The sequence below is a fragment of the Rhinopithecus bieti genome, unplaced genomic scaffold (assembly GCF_001698545.2).
Source record: "Rhinopithecus bieti isolate Rb0 unplaced genomic scaffold, ASM169854v2 scaffold_1530, whole genome shotgun sequence".
NCBI classification, from domain to species: Eukaryota; Metazoa; Chordata; class Mammalia; order Primates; family Cercopithecidae; genus Rhinopithecus; species Rhinopithecus bieti.
Window position 1 is genome coordinate 1,686,512 of NW_016803808.1, and position 16,333 is coordinate 1,702,844.

Consider the following 16,333-nt stretch of genomic DNA (forward strand, 5'->3'; position numbering starts at 1 on the left):
AAAAAAAAAAAAAAAAAAAAAAAGAAAGGATACTTCAAGTACCCATACAATCAATGTTTTTCACTTTCAGCGTTCAAAATTACACGAGAGATCCAACACTTTAGTATAAAATAAGTTTCATGCTCTTTGATTTTGCCCAACTGTAGGGCTAAGTGTTCTGGGCACATTTAACGTTGAATAGGCTAAGGTATAATGTTCATTAGGTTAGGTGTATTCAATGCATTTCTGACTTAGTATTTTCAACTTACAATGGATTTATCAGGGTATAGCCCCATTTTGAGTTGAGGAGTATCTGTATCTGAACTCTTACATTCCTTTTAAATATCCACTGAAACACAATTCTGATAACAGCCAAGGCACTCACAATCACATAATTAACTCTGCTAGTTTTAAAATGTCCACTTTATTCCATATAACACTTAACCAGATATCATTTACATCTGAGGAAGAGATGGCCCATGAGACTGATCTATAGTAAAACACTCTAAGAAATGCAGTCCAATTTTATACATTTCCAGGCATCCCTAGACAAGTGTGTCACAATGCACAATGCAGAAATATAGGTATCACTACTACATTTTACATAAAAGGGAAGTATCAATAAACTTTAGAAAGTAGTAAATTCACCTGTCCCTTAAAATATGGGTATGCAATTGTTACAAAGCCATAGTAAATGGTTTATAAAATGTAATTTTATTTTATGTTACTCTGCTGTTACATAGGGCATAACATTTTCACAAGGCTTTTTTGGGACTACAGTCAATGATTAGCAACACACAATAGTGGTCCAACTCTCTAAATAACAATCACTAGACAAACTGGACACCCTCTCACATGTGCACAAATCTGCATGGAAAAGTACTAAAGGTTTAGACTTGGACTTGTGTACTTTATTTCCCCTTTCTAGTGTATTAAGAAATGACATGCACTTTAGTTTGCCAAAAGCAATGCTTGTATTCTGGCAGCAACATGCTACTTCTATCACATAGTAAAGTGAATACCAGAACTACAAAGGCAGGAGGTGTAAGTGAATTTTTATTGGGAAGGGAGGTTGGCAACTTAGCAGCAAATAAAGAGTGAATAAGGAAACTCCCTGTTGCCACAGATATACAAGACCTCCTTATGTGATATAGGAGCCATTTCAATTTGTGACCCCAGCCAGAGATGGCAAGTGCTTTTCCATTCAATCTAGTACTTCCGGATTCCTACTAAAAAGGAATACATTAAGAGCATGGAAAAGTTGCTTACTGAAAGGAAACCCCTGAAGAGTAAGGGAGGGAATGCAGAAATTAAGAAGTTATGTGGAACACTGTTTAAATTGTAATTAACTACATTTTCTTATCTTCACAGTAATACAAAACACAGTCACTTGCAGAACTGGTTCAGATTACTTAAATACCAGATACATTTTTAGTCCTCTACATAAGTGTTTGGGAGTTACTTATGTTTTTATGAAATGAAGCTATTAATACTTTTCTACAGCAGTACTGCACACCAGGAAGGCCAAGACAAACACAAATCAAGGAATGAAGTTTTCCCAAAGCTGCAGTGTGAAAAGACTATAAACAGTTGATTCCATACACATGAATGGGTTTCTTTGCTATAGGAAATCCAAGTGGAATAAGGAATGGAGATGTGTAAAAAGGTTTCTTGAAGGAAAGAAGGATGACACCCTGTATGGATTTAGTTTTCAGCCCCTTCTGCCGCATCACATTCTTCTCCTGCACTGTCTGATGTCCAAAGCTAGAAAAAGAAGAATCATATTAAGTTATTATTTCTAGATTAGGCAATTACACTAAGTATTATTGTCATATCAAAAATAACTACAAGAGTAGTAAATTCCTCAAACAATGGAGATCTTGACTAAGATTGAAGTTCTCTCTCAAAACCCCAAAGACCATCACATCCTTGCAGACTTTTCACTATGCCATTTACAAAATGGCATACACACATATGTCATTGGATATACAGTTTTAGAGCTTCCTTTTTATTTAAAAAGCACTTGGCCAGGCACAGTGGCTGACGCCTGTAATCCCAGCACGTAGGGAGGCCAAGATGAGAAGATCCCATGAGGCCAGTTCAACACCAGCCTGGACAACATAGCAAGATCCCATGTCTATAAAAAATTTCAAAAACAAAATTGGCCAGGCACGGGGTGGTGTGTGCCTGTAGTTCTAACTACTCAGGAGGCTGAGGCAGGAGGACTGCTTGAATCCAGGAGGTTGAGGCTGCAGTGAGCCATGATTACGAGACTGCACTCCAGCCTAGGTGACAGGGCGAGATCCTGTCTCAAAAAAAAAGTAACTTTTTAAAAAAGGCACTCTACTTTCATAATAAGCAAAGTGATAGTCTTAGAATTTAATGCTGTCTCTATTCCCAGTAGCCCAATGCTCTTCTTGAAAGCACTACTGCAGTATTATTACAGACTAATAAAGCAAAAAATTTTCACAGGGAGGAAAAAGCCACAATCATGGTTAACAATTTTAAAGCGTGTGAAGAGCTAAACTATAGCAAAAGCAGACTTACTTTGTGTTTCTCCAAGAATTAAATAGAAGTGGGTGATGGAGGCTACAGGGAAGCAATGTGTGCATGTATAGACAGGGTTCTTGAATTAGACAGAATGTTAAAACTAAGTGGATCTTCCATGATCTCTCTATTTTTAGGATAGAAAGATGAAGTGAAGAAGAGAAGTATTTATTGACTATAATTGTACTTTATTAGACCAACACCAAGACATTAGTGTTAATTTCAGAAGAGCTAGAATCTTACATAATCCTTAGGTTATTATGAAGATACTAAAATAAATAAAAATAAACAAAACAAAATCCCCCAAAGACCTGTCTCTATAATAAAGAAAACAAAACTGATTAAAAGATAGCTCCAAGGTATACATCTGGGAAGAGGTATAACTGCCTAATTTGCTCTTCCTCTGCAGAACTATTTGCTGATCATCTTCCATTGTCCCCTCACAACCACAGGGACTTCTTATGGCTAGAAATGCAGGGTCTTCATTCTCCTTTCAGTGGATTCATAACTACTCTAGTCAGCAAAATTGAACAGACATGATGCTAATTTAAAAAATACTATCTAGTAAATGATAAAGCACTAAACAAGGGGGCTGAGAGGACAAGATTTATATTTAAAGATTTGTTCCCTTCTTTTTCATTCTGTGAAGTCTAAGATTTTACCTAACAAAATTACTTGAACCTACAAAAGAATGTTAAAGTAAAGCTTAAGCTGTACTTTTTCTTGATTACTTCCTTTATCAATTGCCTATCTAAGAAGCAGGGAGAAAAAGACAAACAAAACAGAGACTTTGGCCTAGAAGCAGAAAAGGAGTAAATTTAGGTACAGGTTTACTCCCTAAAAATTCACAAAGTAAACTTTTATTAGAACGAGGTACTTCATGTAATTTTAAGAAAGCCTAGATATCTACATAGTCCCTAACTGGCTATAGCTGATTTGCCCCAAAATATTGAAACTTTAGAAGCTCTCTTTATTAACATAATTTATCAACATCTTCATCCCAATGAAACAGTTGAGTTCCTATAATGTTAGTAACTTCTCAGGGAGGTCTGATAAAATGTCTATTCAACTTGAAAACCTGCCTACAAAATAATGTTCATTCTATAAAATACTAACACATATGTCATACTTTCAGCTCTTACATATCTGCCCTAAAAGACACGAAGTCCAAAATAAAATATATTTTTGTTTCTGAAAAGGAAATAAAATTAAAGAGTAAACAACTCACTGTTAGGTTGTCTCTAAGCAACTGCATGATGAGGGTGCTGTCTTTGTATGAGTCTTCATTCAGTGTATCAAGTTCAGCAATGGCCTCATCAAAAGCCTGATAAATATTAATATCCATGATAAAATATGTGCATTGACAAAAACTGGTTATTCTACAATTACAAACCATTTTAAAAAATAAGTGAACACCCACCTTATGTTCTACCATCAACAAACTCAAAAGAACCATTCTCTCACACTCTCAGTTTAAGAACTTACGAGTATAACTGGAATTCTATAAAACTATACATTTAAGTAAACAAGCATGTCTTGGTTCTTTCACAGGACAAACAGAACAGCAGCAATGCTTAATATACTTCTTTCCGATAAGCAGTAATATTTATCTGTACAGTGTCCTCTTTATTCTCTCGTTTTGAGCCACTTTGAGGAGTGTGGCTAATGCACAGCTATTCTAGTGACCAAACCTGGCAGGTATGACTTTCCAATCTTTTATGTTTCCTTCTTAATATCATTTATCCTTCTTTGATTACTCTGCTCAGTATGCTCTGTAGACATATCACTGCTTATAATCATAGGGTAGAGTAAGGTGTCAGGGGCAGGAATAAGGTAATCATGATGGTAAGAAAAAGAGGAGATTTCAAAATAAATATAGTAGAAATCATCCCTGGGTAACCAAGTAAAATACCTATAAATTAACATACCTGGCATCTCAAATAACTGTAGCTAAAGTAGGTGTTTCCTGGACACACATCTTACCGTTTTAGCCAGCGTGCAGGCAAGCTCTGGGTTATTAAGAATCTCATAGTAAAATACAGAAAAGTTAAGAGCAAGCCCCAGGCGGATTGGGTGTGTGGGTTGCATCTCTTTCTTGCTTATATCAAATGCCTCTTGGTAAGCTCCTTGGGAATTATCTATCGTTTCTGTGAAGAGAAAAAATAAGAAGCGCAATATTAAAAATAACAATCCAGTACACAGTACATTAACAACTTGAACATTTGCTACTAGCTCTTGGTAGAACCAAGATTTTTCTCTGTATGGGTCTTTTAAAATCACGGTAGCTAACAAAAACCATTATCATGGCCAGGTGTGGTGACTCACACCTATAATCCCAGCACTTTGGGAGGCCGAGGCGGAGGGATCACTTGAGATCAGGAGTTCAAGACCAGCCTGGCCAACATGACGAAACCCTGTCTCTACTAAAACTACAAACATTAGCCAGGTGTCATGGCGGGGATCTGTAACCCCAGCTACTCAGGAGGCTGAGGCATGAGAATTGCCTGAAGCCGGGAGGCAGAGGTTGCAGTGAGCTGAGAACGCACCACTATACTCCAGCTTGGGCGACAGAATGATACTCTGTCTCAAAAACAAACAAACACACGAAAACAATATTGTGTACTGGGTATTTAAGAACTTATTTATGGCCAGGTGCAGTGGCTCATACCTGTAATCCCAACACTTTGGGAGGGTGAGGCAGGGGCATCACTTGAACCCGAGAGTTCAAGACCAGCCTGGGCAACATAGGGAGATCTTATCCCTGTCTCTACGAAAAAAAAAAAAAATAGCTAGGCATGGTGGTGCATGTCTGTAGCTCTAGCTACTTGGGAGGCTGAGGTGGGAGGACCCCTTGAACCCAGGAGGTTGAAGCTGCAGTGAGCCAAGATCATGCTGCTGCACTCCGAACCTGCGTGACAGTTTGTCACAAACAAACAAAACAAAAAACCAGTTTAGAATGTTGCTTACATATAAACAGCTTAATGGAAAAAAACATGAGATATTATAGTAAATCAGACTTTTTTCCATCCCTAGGCTAAAACGATTTTCTTATTTTATGTCTTTTAATTCTATTACTTGGAAATGCAGCAATGAAAAATAATTTGGATGGGGTGCGGTGGCTCACACCTGTAAACCCAGCACTTTGGGAGGCCGAGGCGGGCAGATTACCTGAGGTTGGGAGTTCAAGACCAGCCTGACAACATGGAGAAACCCCAGCTCTACTAATAACACAAAAATTAGCTGGGAGTGGTGGTGCATGCCTGTAATCCCAGCTACTTGGGAGGCTGAGGCATGAGCCTCACTTGAACCCAGGAGGCAGAGCTTGCAGTGAGCCAAGATCACGCCTTTGCACTTCAGCCTGGTTAACGAGAGCGAAATTCCATCTCAAAAATGATGATAATAATAATAATAATTTGACTGGAATACCCTTTCCCGAAATAATGTGAACTTTATGAAGATCATCAACACCAAAATCTCTATTTTTCTGATTTGGAGAAATACTGATTCTTAGTATCAAGAGATACTATGTGAAAGGCAATATAAAAGTTTCAACACATAGGACAAAATCTGCTCTGACCTGAGTTTGATTACTGGCCTAATTAAAATGGTACTCTCCTTTCACAAAATGTTCAGTATTACCAACACTAATCTGATTATACCCATGTTTTGAAAAGGGTAGTTTTCTGTATGAGGCCACTGGCCTATTACAGCTTTAGAGATACTGATGTAAGAGAATTAAGCTATCCCTTTATGACCTGAATCATGTTCATTTTCCTTCCTCTGAAATGGCACATTTATTGATCTAATCCTGACTGGTATAACCCGCATGCAATAAGAAGTTCTTGCATGCAGGTTATAGTTCAATTAGTTCAATTAGGAAGTTCAATTAGGAACTTCAATCAAGAAGTTCAATTAGGAAGCCCCAGTGTCTCAGCAATTAGGCTATAAAGACAGCCTATCTACGAATCCCAGACTATCAGAATGTAAATGCGACTACGTGTGAGACTGGAAAGTGCCAATGAGCTCCTAAGGGTTAAATCAGGTTAAAGCTACAGTTATGTCTCAATCTCCCAAATACTTCTCTTTGGCTTTCTGATACCTAAATATACAGTTCTGTGCCAGTATCATGTCCAATTCTGCTTATCTTCATAGCAACAGAAATTACACATCAGTAACAGAATAAGTAAGTTTAGTATACAGATTTTATTATAGCAAGGTATAATAGTTTCTCAAGTACAAGTTCTCTTTATATATTCAGTTACACTGATATTTAGGATGGCAAAACTCTCATTTTCAGGTCATAGTAACTATTTGTAGGGGTATATCTTTGTAGACAGGACAAAATTAAGAAGAAAATAACAAACTTACTAGAAAAAATAAGGAACTGATACTTCTATTACCTAGAACTTGATAAATCTGGTAGCAAGCACATACACTAAATTTAATGAGCTCTATCTTACACTCAGCTACCAGTATCCCAGGAGACACTCATTGCAAATAAATTCACTTCACTTTTTTATTATCAAGTTAGGCAATTTGGTCACTTTTTCCCATATCCATGTTTTCTATGATAGTCTAGGTAAATAAATAAATAAATAAATAAATAAAATAGGTATTTAATACTAAAATCTATTTTTATGACCACTACTTGATTAATCAACAATTCCTGTGTATTCAACTTTCTCAAGTAAAACCTAACCATATGGGTCATTCAAACTTACTGTGAAGGTGGAACAAGTTATACACCAGCAGTAACACACTCATTTCACCTCTCCTCCTCAGAAATTTGATTATATGTAATTAGCAGTCAATGTTATGACCCCTTAAAATAGATGATAATGAATTAATATGACAAACAGAAAAAGCACAACAATCTGTTTCCATGTTCTGTATGTAATTTCCAGTGATCTGAAGTTTTAAGGCATGATGATAGAAATGCCATGTGAAATGCAGAATCACTCATAAAGTTTACACAAAAAGCTCTGGAGCTAAAATATGGTGAACCAAAATTCTAAAATCATAAAAGATTAAGCCCGTTCTAAATAATACCATACGAGATTACAGAGTTCACAGATGAGCTTAATTTTTTAAAACAGCATATGATGTAAATTTACAACCCAATTTTCATATTTGAGAACGTAAGGTAATACTAATTTTCTTGATATACATTGAATTATTTTTAAGTCGCAAAGAGCCTGAAGATTACGTATACTGTTATAGTATCCCATTTATCCCCATTTCTTTTTTTTAATTCTACTTTTGCCCATATAACAAATATACTCACGTTTTCGATCATCACCACATGCAACTTCAGCAAGGTACCGGAAGTAATCACCCTTCATTTTCAGATAGAAGACCTTACTCTCTGGATTAGTTGCATTGGCTATTAAATATTTATCCAACAATTCCTGAAATAAATAAGACAGAACATTAGGCACTAAACTTCTGCCTACTGCACATTATCATTAAATGATAAAACTTCTGCCTAGTGGGCATTTCAATCATTAACTACTACAGTAATACTATACCATACCAGCCTGGACTTGAAACATGTTCTTACAGCAGGGGTTAGGTTGTTGCCACCAGTTGCCCTGGGAGGCTTTAAATGATGTAGCCTATAGTTTCTAATGGTAAGGCTAGATTCTAGATTACACCAAACGTTGCAATTAGAAACAGCCTGTCTGTTCACTCATCCATTCATTCAACAAACATTTTCATACCTGCTAGGTGCTATAATGGATACAGAGAAGACTTAAAATCAGGCCCCTGCCCTCAAGAAGCTCACGGTCTGTAAGTACACCAACTACACACCAAGCATTAAGAAAGACGCAGATACAGTGCTAAGGAAGCACAGAGAGGGAGCATCTGGCTCTGCTGGAGATGGCCTCCAGTTAAGACAGGATTCCCTGGGAAAGAGTATTTGAGGTGTCAAGAAGGAAAAGTAGAAATGCACCAAGCAGAAAACAGGGACGTGCACTCATTTTAGGGAGGGGAAACAAAATGTTTAAAACATCAAGTACGAGGGAGAACAGTGCTACTCAGTGTCCTCTGCAGTCAAGTGTGCATCTAAAATGAGGTAAATACGGGAATCGAGAGTAAGAGGTTTAGAAACTTGCACAGCAATTTAAAAGAATAATTTTAGGTCTACGAAATCTATTTTTTTAAAAAAGTTCTTGAGTATGTCTTTTGTTCCTAATTTCATACAAAGAAATTTTCACTTCTAGAGGTACAGGATATGGTATGCCTTGGAGTGTAAAAAGTCACAAAAGACAAATATGATAGAAATCTTCTTAGATTCAATTTTCTTGATGCTAGGTCATCCATTTAAAACCTTTTAGGGACGGGTGTGGTGGCTCATGCCTGTAATCCCAGCACTTTGGGAGGCCGAGGCGGGCAGATCACAAAATCAGGAGTTCGAGACCAGCCTGGTCAACATAGTGAAACGCCATCTCTACTAAAAATACAAAAAATTAGCCGGACGTGGTGGTGGGCACCTGTAATCCCAGCTACTCAGGAGGCTGAGGCAGGAGAATCGCTTGAACCTGGGAGGTGGAGGTTGCAGTGAGCTGAGATGACGCCACTACACTGCAGCCTGGGCGACAGTGCGAGACTCCTTCTCAAACAAACAAAAACAAACCAAAAAAAGTCTTTTTGTATTAAATATTACAAAGCAAAACAAAATTCTCATAAAAATGTTAAGATACTAATACCTACTTCATTGGTTTGTTCTGAGAATAAAACCAATAACAGATGTCAAAAGCCTGGAATAGTGTCACATGTTAAGTACTCAGTAAATGTTAGCTAGTATCAGCCTAGGTACACAGTTTGCCTGCCCAGGGACAGAGTTTGAAAAGCACTGCTCTAGGAAAAGTAAAACTAGTGCACGTTTTAAAGCAGGGAAGAGAGAACATCCTTTTGCATTTTGGAAAATAACCACAGATACAATCAGTTAATATTACATAAAAATACTCTCTATGATACCAAACTGGCAAGTCTGGAGAATAAACAAGTAAGGTTGAGTCAAATTCACATAATTGGTAAAGAAAAGGAAAGCTGTTTATAAATTTAAAATAACAAAAGTTTAGAAAATACACTTCTAACCAAGAAGTTTCTTCTTGTTTATCTGACTAAAAGTGGTCTAACAAAATGCAATCACTGCATCCATGGTTTTTTTTTTTGGAGACAAAGTCTCACTCTGCTGCCCAGTGTGAGTGCAGTGGTGTGATCTTGGCTCACTGCAACCTCCACCTCCCAGGCTCAAGCGATTCTCCTGCCTCAGTCTCCCGAGCAGCTGGGACTACAGGCACACACCACCACGCCCAGCTTATTTTTCTATTTTTAGTAGAAACGGGGTTTCACCATGTTGACCAGGCTGGTCTCAAACTCCTGACCTCAAGTGATCTGCCCACCTCGGCCTCCCAAAGTGCTGGGATGATAGGCGTGAGCCTATAAGTTATTTTTAAAGAAAATAAACAGAGGCCACGTGCGACAGCTCACGCCTATCATCCCAGCACTCTGGGAAGTAGAGGTGGAGGCAAGTGGATTGCTTGAGAGCCCAGGAGTTTGAGATCAGCCTGGGCAACATAATGGGACCCTGTCTCTACAAAGAATTTTCAAAAAATTAGGTGTGGTGGCACACACCTGCAGTCCCAGCTACTTGGAAGGCTGAGGCAGAAGGAAGGCTTAAACCCTGGGGGTGGAGGCTTCAGTGAGCCATGATCGTGCCATTGCATTCCAGCCTGGGAGACAGAGCAAAAGAGACCATGTCTCTAAAAGAAAAAAAAAAAAACAGAAAAACATTTAAAATGCTTTAATTAGAAAAATATTTTAAATATCTAGATAACATATATACACACACACACACATATATATACACATATATTTTTTTAAGGGCCTGAGGCCAGAGAAAGTTAAAACACGCACACATACACACGTGTGCGCGTGCACAAAAAAAATTAATATAAAATTATGTATCAAAGTCCCAGAAGTTTATACATTATAAAAGTGATGAGTATCACAACTGTGGCTCAAGTTGGAAAGTTGCTGAGCCAGGAGTGTGGCAACAGAGGTCATTAGGGCCACACCCAAACTAAAGGCAATTGTGACAAGTGCTGCTCCAGCATCACTACACTCTTAACTATAAAAAGAACAGACGAATCAGATTTTCAGAATTTATTGTGCTCAACATCACCAATATAATTTTAATAGTTACGTAATGAACCGAGACACTTGAATCCTTAAAATTACATTACTTTAACTTTTCCTCTATTACCATTTTATGTATTATGGATGACTTTCATATTAAAACTATTTTATGAAATGAATTTAGGGTTGTGGTGGAAGGAGGGGGTAGGAGGCAATAGTGAGATTGTCACAAAAAAAGTTCTACATCTCAAACTGACTCAGTCATTGGAATGTTTAAATGAGTGGATTCTGAGAAGTAATATCAAAGAAGGCAAACACAGTATTTATACCAAGAGAAATACCGCCTCTGCCTGTACCCACACACGCCAAGGAGCCCTAATGTAAAGTAAGACGCCTCTCACTTTTCTTGTTCCTCCAAGTGAGTCAGTCAGTTACAATGAAATTCCACAGGATCTCCAAGAAGGTGCCAGCTCTGGTGAAGATATTATTTATAGTCACATAAAAAGCTACTCAGTACTTTTAAGACCTAGTGCTCTGTTAACTGTGGTAGATGTGTAAGAGCAGGGGGTGAGAAAAGTCTGACCAGAACAAGGGCTTAGGGTGAGGAGTAGAGAAGAGAGAAACTTCCATTCTAGCACTAGTCTCTCCTGAGTCACGCATGCTAGATGTGTGGGTGTTCACAAGGACTGTGGACAAAGGGCCTTCCAAGCATTCAGAAAGTTGCCAAACAGCTACTGCATTCATTACAACACAGCCACTTATGAGCTAACCTTTCCTTTCTAAAATTATTAACTTTGACTACTAATTTGCATATAGCCATTACATATGATTTACAGTGTTGGGCTTTTATAAACTGACTTGGGCATTACTTCCATCCTGGAGTTGTTCAGCCAGGTATCATGGTTCTTTGTCAGATGCCACTAGCTCTCTGTGAAGGAAACAACAGGTACAGAATAATTCTGTCTTTCCATATACTATCAGTAGTAAAGATGTATACTTTAGCTCAACTAAAAGACATAATGGATTCTGCTTCATGTCTTACCCAAATAATCTAGTCTGTATCTGTATTATCAATACCAAATATTATTAATACCAGATAGAATATAGGCTACAAATGTGTAATCTTTTAAAATTATTGTAAAAAATACAGATCAGAGACCAAAAACCCCAAACTGACACATAACTCCCTGAAAGTCTTTCCAAATAAGGGTACTGGTAAGAGGTCAGGAGGGAGGGCCAGGTGCCATGGCTCACGCCTGTTATCCCAGCACTTTGGGAGGCTGAGGCGGGTGAATCACTTGAGGTCAGGAGTTTGAGACCAGCCTGACCAACATGGTGAAACCCCATTTCTACTAAAAACACAAAATTAGCCAGGCGTGGTGATGCATGCCTGTAATTCCAGCTATTTGGGAGGCTGACACAGGAGAATTGCGTGAACCCAGGAGGCAGAAGTTCCAGTGAGCTGAGATATTGCACTCCAGCCTGGGCAACAAGAGCGAAACTCCATCTCAAAGAAAAAAAAAAAGTCGCCAGGAGGGAGCATAGTTAGAATTTCCCCCACTGATTTCTTCTGTACATTATTCTTATCAATTAAGCAGGAGCTCTCCCTTGTAAACTCTTTAGCAAATTTTATTATCTTGGGAGTTTTGGTGGGCTAATATTGGAGGTCCCTCTGGTGCTGACAATGTTACTTGACTGAGGAGTAAAACATGGATGGTAGTGTGTTCCTTTTTGAGAATGTGAAAACTAACACGTCAATCAATGTACTACCCACAATAACAAGATGAACTAGTAATTTAGAACACTTTAGACCAAAGAAACAAGGTAAGCAAAAGGAAAGAACATAAGTTATTATAGAGGTTGCTTTAGGAAATGCTAAAGGAACTCAGAATAAGTTTAATCTTAGAAAAACAGGATGGGAACAATAATAGACTATAACACAAAAGTTGTAAAGAATAATATAAGAAATGAAACTGTCAAGAAATAACATTAATGCAAATTTAGAACAGTAACTATTCCTCCTTTCTCCCACCCCCATATCTTAGAAAAAAAGGCTTCCAGAAGAACAACAAAATCCCCATACGATTTTTAAGAGTTAACTACTGTATAAAACAATCCTACTTGCTACTTCAACTGCTTTTTCAAAATAATTTATTTGGTTTCAGCGGTAAAATTCTGTAACACTCAACAACTTAATCTTTTAATTCTAAATTCATTTATAAGTGATTTCCATTTTACAGACTAAGCTACTCTTGTCTCTCATTAAGCTTATTATGCTTATTTATAGAATTGATTTATTTAAGAAAGAGTAGATAACTGTTATGAAGAGCCTTAAAATACATGCAAAATAACAGGAAGCAAAAAAAATGTTCTAAGAAGTTTCAATTTCCTAATAGTTTACTGAGGTTCATTAGCAAACACACTATTATCATGCTGAATCTCTAACTTTAGGATACACGTATCAGTCATTATTTCTATATTATCAGTTAATCAGGATATGAACAGACCCTAAAATGGAGCATTTCTAATAAAGACAAGGCCAAATCTAAGCTAGAGATATTTTCCCCCCTTGAGACGGAGTCTCGCTCTGCCAACCCAGGGTGAAGTGCAGTGGCGCAACCTCAGCTCACCTGCAACCTTCGCCTCCCGGTTCAAGCGATTCCTCAGCCTCAGCCTCCCCAAGTAACTGGGATTGCAGGCACCTGCCACCACACCCAGCTAATTTCTGCATTTTCAGTATAGACAGGGTTTACCATGGCTGGTCTCGAACTCCTAACCTCAAGGGATCCGCCCTCTTCAGTCTCCCAAAGCGCTAGGATTACAGGCCTCAGCCACAGGGCCCAGTTTAGAGATTTAATCAGTAAAACAAAAAAGGGACAGAGTAACTCTGTGTTATGTATCAGAATATTGAGTTTTAGAAATTAGATTATCATTTGTGGAACTTTCATACTATCATTAGCTCTATAATTTTGTAGGAAATCACACCTTCTCAAGTGTCTGTCTCTGTACTTATGTAATGAGACTATTATGATCTAAAGGTCTCTGGTCTCAGAAACTACCATTTATGACTATACCTGCTAGAATTAAATCTCATAAAGGATTTGCTGCCTTAACCAAGGAGGCAGTGAATCACCTAAGACTTAATCCAAGTTGATCATATAACATCAACTCATCTATGGAAATATTTTCAATCATTAAAAAAAATGAATGCATTAAACAGTCAAATGTCCTTAAAATGTCCATTTTAGAAGTTACTAATTAAGAATTGTTGGGCCAGGCGCAGTGGCTCACACTTGTAATCCCAGCACTTTGGGAGGCCGAGGTGGGCAGATCACAACGTCAGGAGTTCGAAACCAGCCTGGCCAACACAGTGAAACCCAGTCGCTACTGAAAATACAAAAATTAGCCAGGCATAGTGGCAGGCACCTGTAATCCCAGCTACTCAGGAGGCTGAGGCAGAAGAATTGCTTGAAACCAGAAGGCAGAGGTTGCAGTGAGACAAGATCGCGCCATTGCACTCCAGCCTGGGCAAAAGAGTGAAACTCCATTTAAAAAAAAAAAAAAAAAAAAAAAAAAATTGTTAAGACTTAGAATCCAAGAATGATGAATCAACCCCATTCTGGTGCCCATGTTAAATTCATTTTCAAAAAAACGAAGTATGGAATGAAGTAAAAATTTTCAGAGATAGAAGCAATCCTTTTACTTATTTATTTTTTTTGAGATGGAGTTTCGCTCTTTATTTATTTATTTAATTATTTTTAACTAGAGACAAGGTTTCTCCATGTTGGTCAGGCTGGTCTGAAACTCCTGACTTCAGGTGGTCTGCCTGCCTCGGCCTCCCAAAGTGCTGGGATTACAGGCATGAGCCACTGTGCCCAGCCAGAAGCAAACCTTATAACCAATGTGACTGATCCTATACTCTGTGGGATTTAGCAGACACCACACAGAAGACATCAAACTCAAGTTGCAAAGCCTAATGAGATCCTTACATCCTTGCATCCCCAAGGTTAAAACTTTTCATTTAATCCTATACCAAATTCCAAACCTCTACAACCACATTTTAACAATGAAGTATACTGGAGGAGTAAAGCAACCATGTGATCTGGCTGCCCAGGACCATTCCAGTTTAAGCCCACTGTTCCAGCAGACAGATCTCATTTTATTGTCTTTTGTAGATATTGTGGTGTGTTTTTGTAGTTTTAACCAATTGAAGGTTTGTAGCGACACTGAATCAAGCACGTCTATCAGAGCCAATTTCCACCAGCATGTGCTCACTTCATGTCTCTGTGGCACAACCTGGTAATTCTCCCAATATTTCAAACTTTTTATGATTATTATATCTGCTATGGCGATCTGTGATCAGTGGTCATTAATGTTACTATTGTAATTGTTTTGGGGTACCACACGCATGCCCACATAAGATGGTAAACTGAATCGATATATGCTGTGTCTGTTCTGACTGCTCCAACAATCGGGTGCTCCCAATTTCTTCTATCTCCTCTGGCTTACCTATTCCCTGAGACACAAAAATAATAAAATTAGACCAATTAATAACCCCACAATGGCCTTTAAGTGTTCAAGTGAAAAGATGAGATACATGTCTCTCACTTTCAAAAGCTAGAAATAATTAAACTTAGTGAGGAAGGCATGTCGAAAGCCAAGATAAGCTAAAGCTGAGCCTCTTGTACCAAACAGCGATGTTGTAAATGCAAAGAAAGAGTTCTTGAAGGAAATTAAAAGTGAACACTACTACAGTGAACACACAAATGGTAAGAAAGCAAAACAGACTTATTGATGATATGGAGAAAACTTTAAGTGGTCTGGATAGAAGCTGAGGCCAGCCACAACATTCCTTTAAACCAAAGCCTAATCCAGAGCAAGGCCTTAATTCTCTTCAATTCGATGAAGGCTGCGAGAAGTAAGGAAGCTGCATAAGAAAAATTTGAAGCTAGGAGAGGTTGATTCATGAGGTTGACCAAAAGAAGCCACCACCTCCAGAACATAAAAGTACAGGGTGAAGGTGCAAGTGCTAATGTAGAGCTGCAGTAAGTTATCCAGAAGATCTAGCTAATATCACTGATGAATGAAGGTAGCTATACAAAGTACCATTATTTCCAATGTAGAGGAAACAGCCTTATACCAGAAGATGCCATCAAGGACTTGACTCTTCAGGGCTAGTGCAGCTGGTGACTTCAAGATGAAGTCAATGCTCATTTAGCATTCCAAAAATCCTAGGGTCCTTAAGAATTATGCTAAATCTACTCTGCCTGCACTCTACAAATGGAACACCCAACCAAGCCTGGATGACAGCACCTGTTTACAGGATGGTTCACCGAATATTTTAAGTTCATTGTTGAGACCTACTGCTCAGAAAAAAAAGATTCCTTTCAAATTATAATTGCTCATTGACAATGTAGACCCTGTTTACCAAAGAGCTCTGAGGGAGATGTACAAGATTAATGCTGTTTTCATGCCTGCTAACACAAAACTACATCCATTCTGCAGCCCATAAATTAAGGAGTAATTTCAACTTTCAAGAGGAATTATTTAAGAAATACATTTCATGGCCGGGTGTGGTGGCTCAAGCCTGTAATCCCAGCACTTTGGGAGGCCGAGACGGGCGGATCACGAGGTCAGGAGATCGAGACCATCCTGGCTAACA

The 16,333-nt window shown here is 38.3% G+C and overlaps 1 protein-coding gene across 1 annotated transcript in view; it reads right to left on the reverse strand.

Moving 5' to 3' along the window:
* Nucleotides 1-384: 384 nt before the first annotated feature.
* Nucleotides 385-16,333, reverse strand: part of YWHAQ (tyrosine 3-monooxygenase/tryptophan 5-monooxygenase activation protein theta) — a 49,051-nt gene continuing 33,102 nt past the window's right edge. The window contains exons 3-6 of the mRNA XM_017853649.1: nucleotides 7,811-7,934; nucleotides 4,510-4,673; nucleotides 3,755-3,850; nucleotides 385-1,743 (exon numbers count right to left, since the gene is read on the reverse strand). Coding sequence (XP_017709138.1) covers nucleotides 1,684-1,743; nucleotides 3,755-3,850; nucleotides 4,510-4,673; nucleotides 7,811-7,934 — 444 coding nt within the window. The 3' untranslated portion in view covers nucleotides 385-1,683. The remainder of the gene's footprint in view (nucleotides 1,744-3,754; nucleotides 3,851-4,509; nucleotides 4,674-7,810; nucleotides 7,935-16,333) is intronic.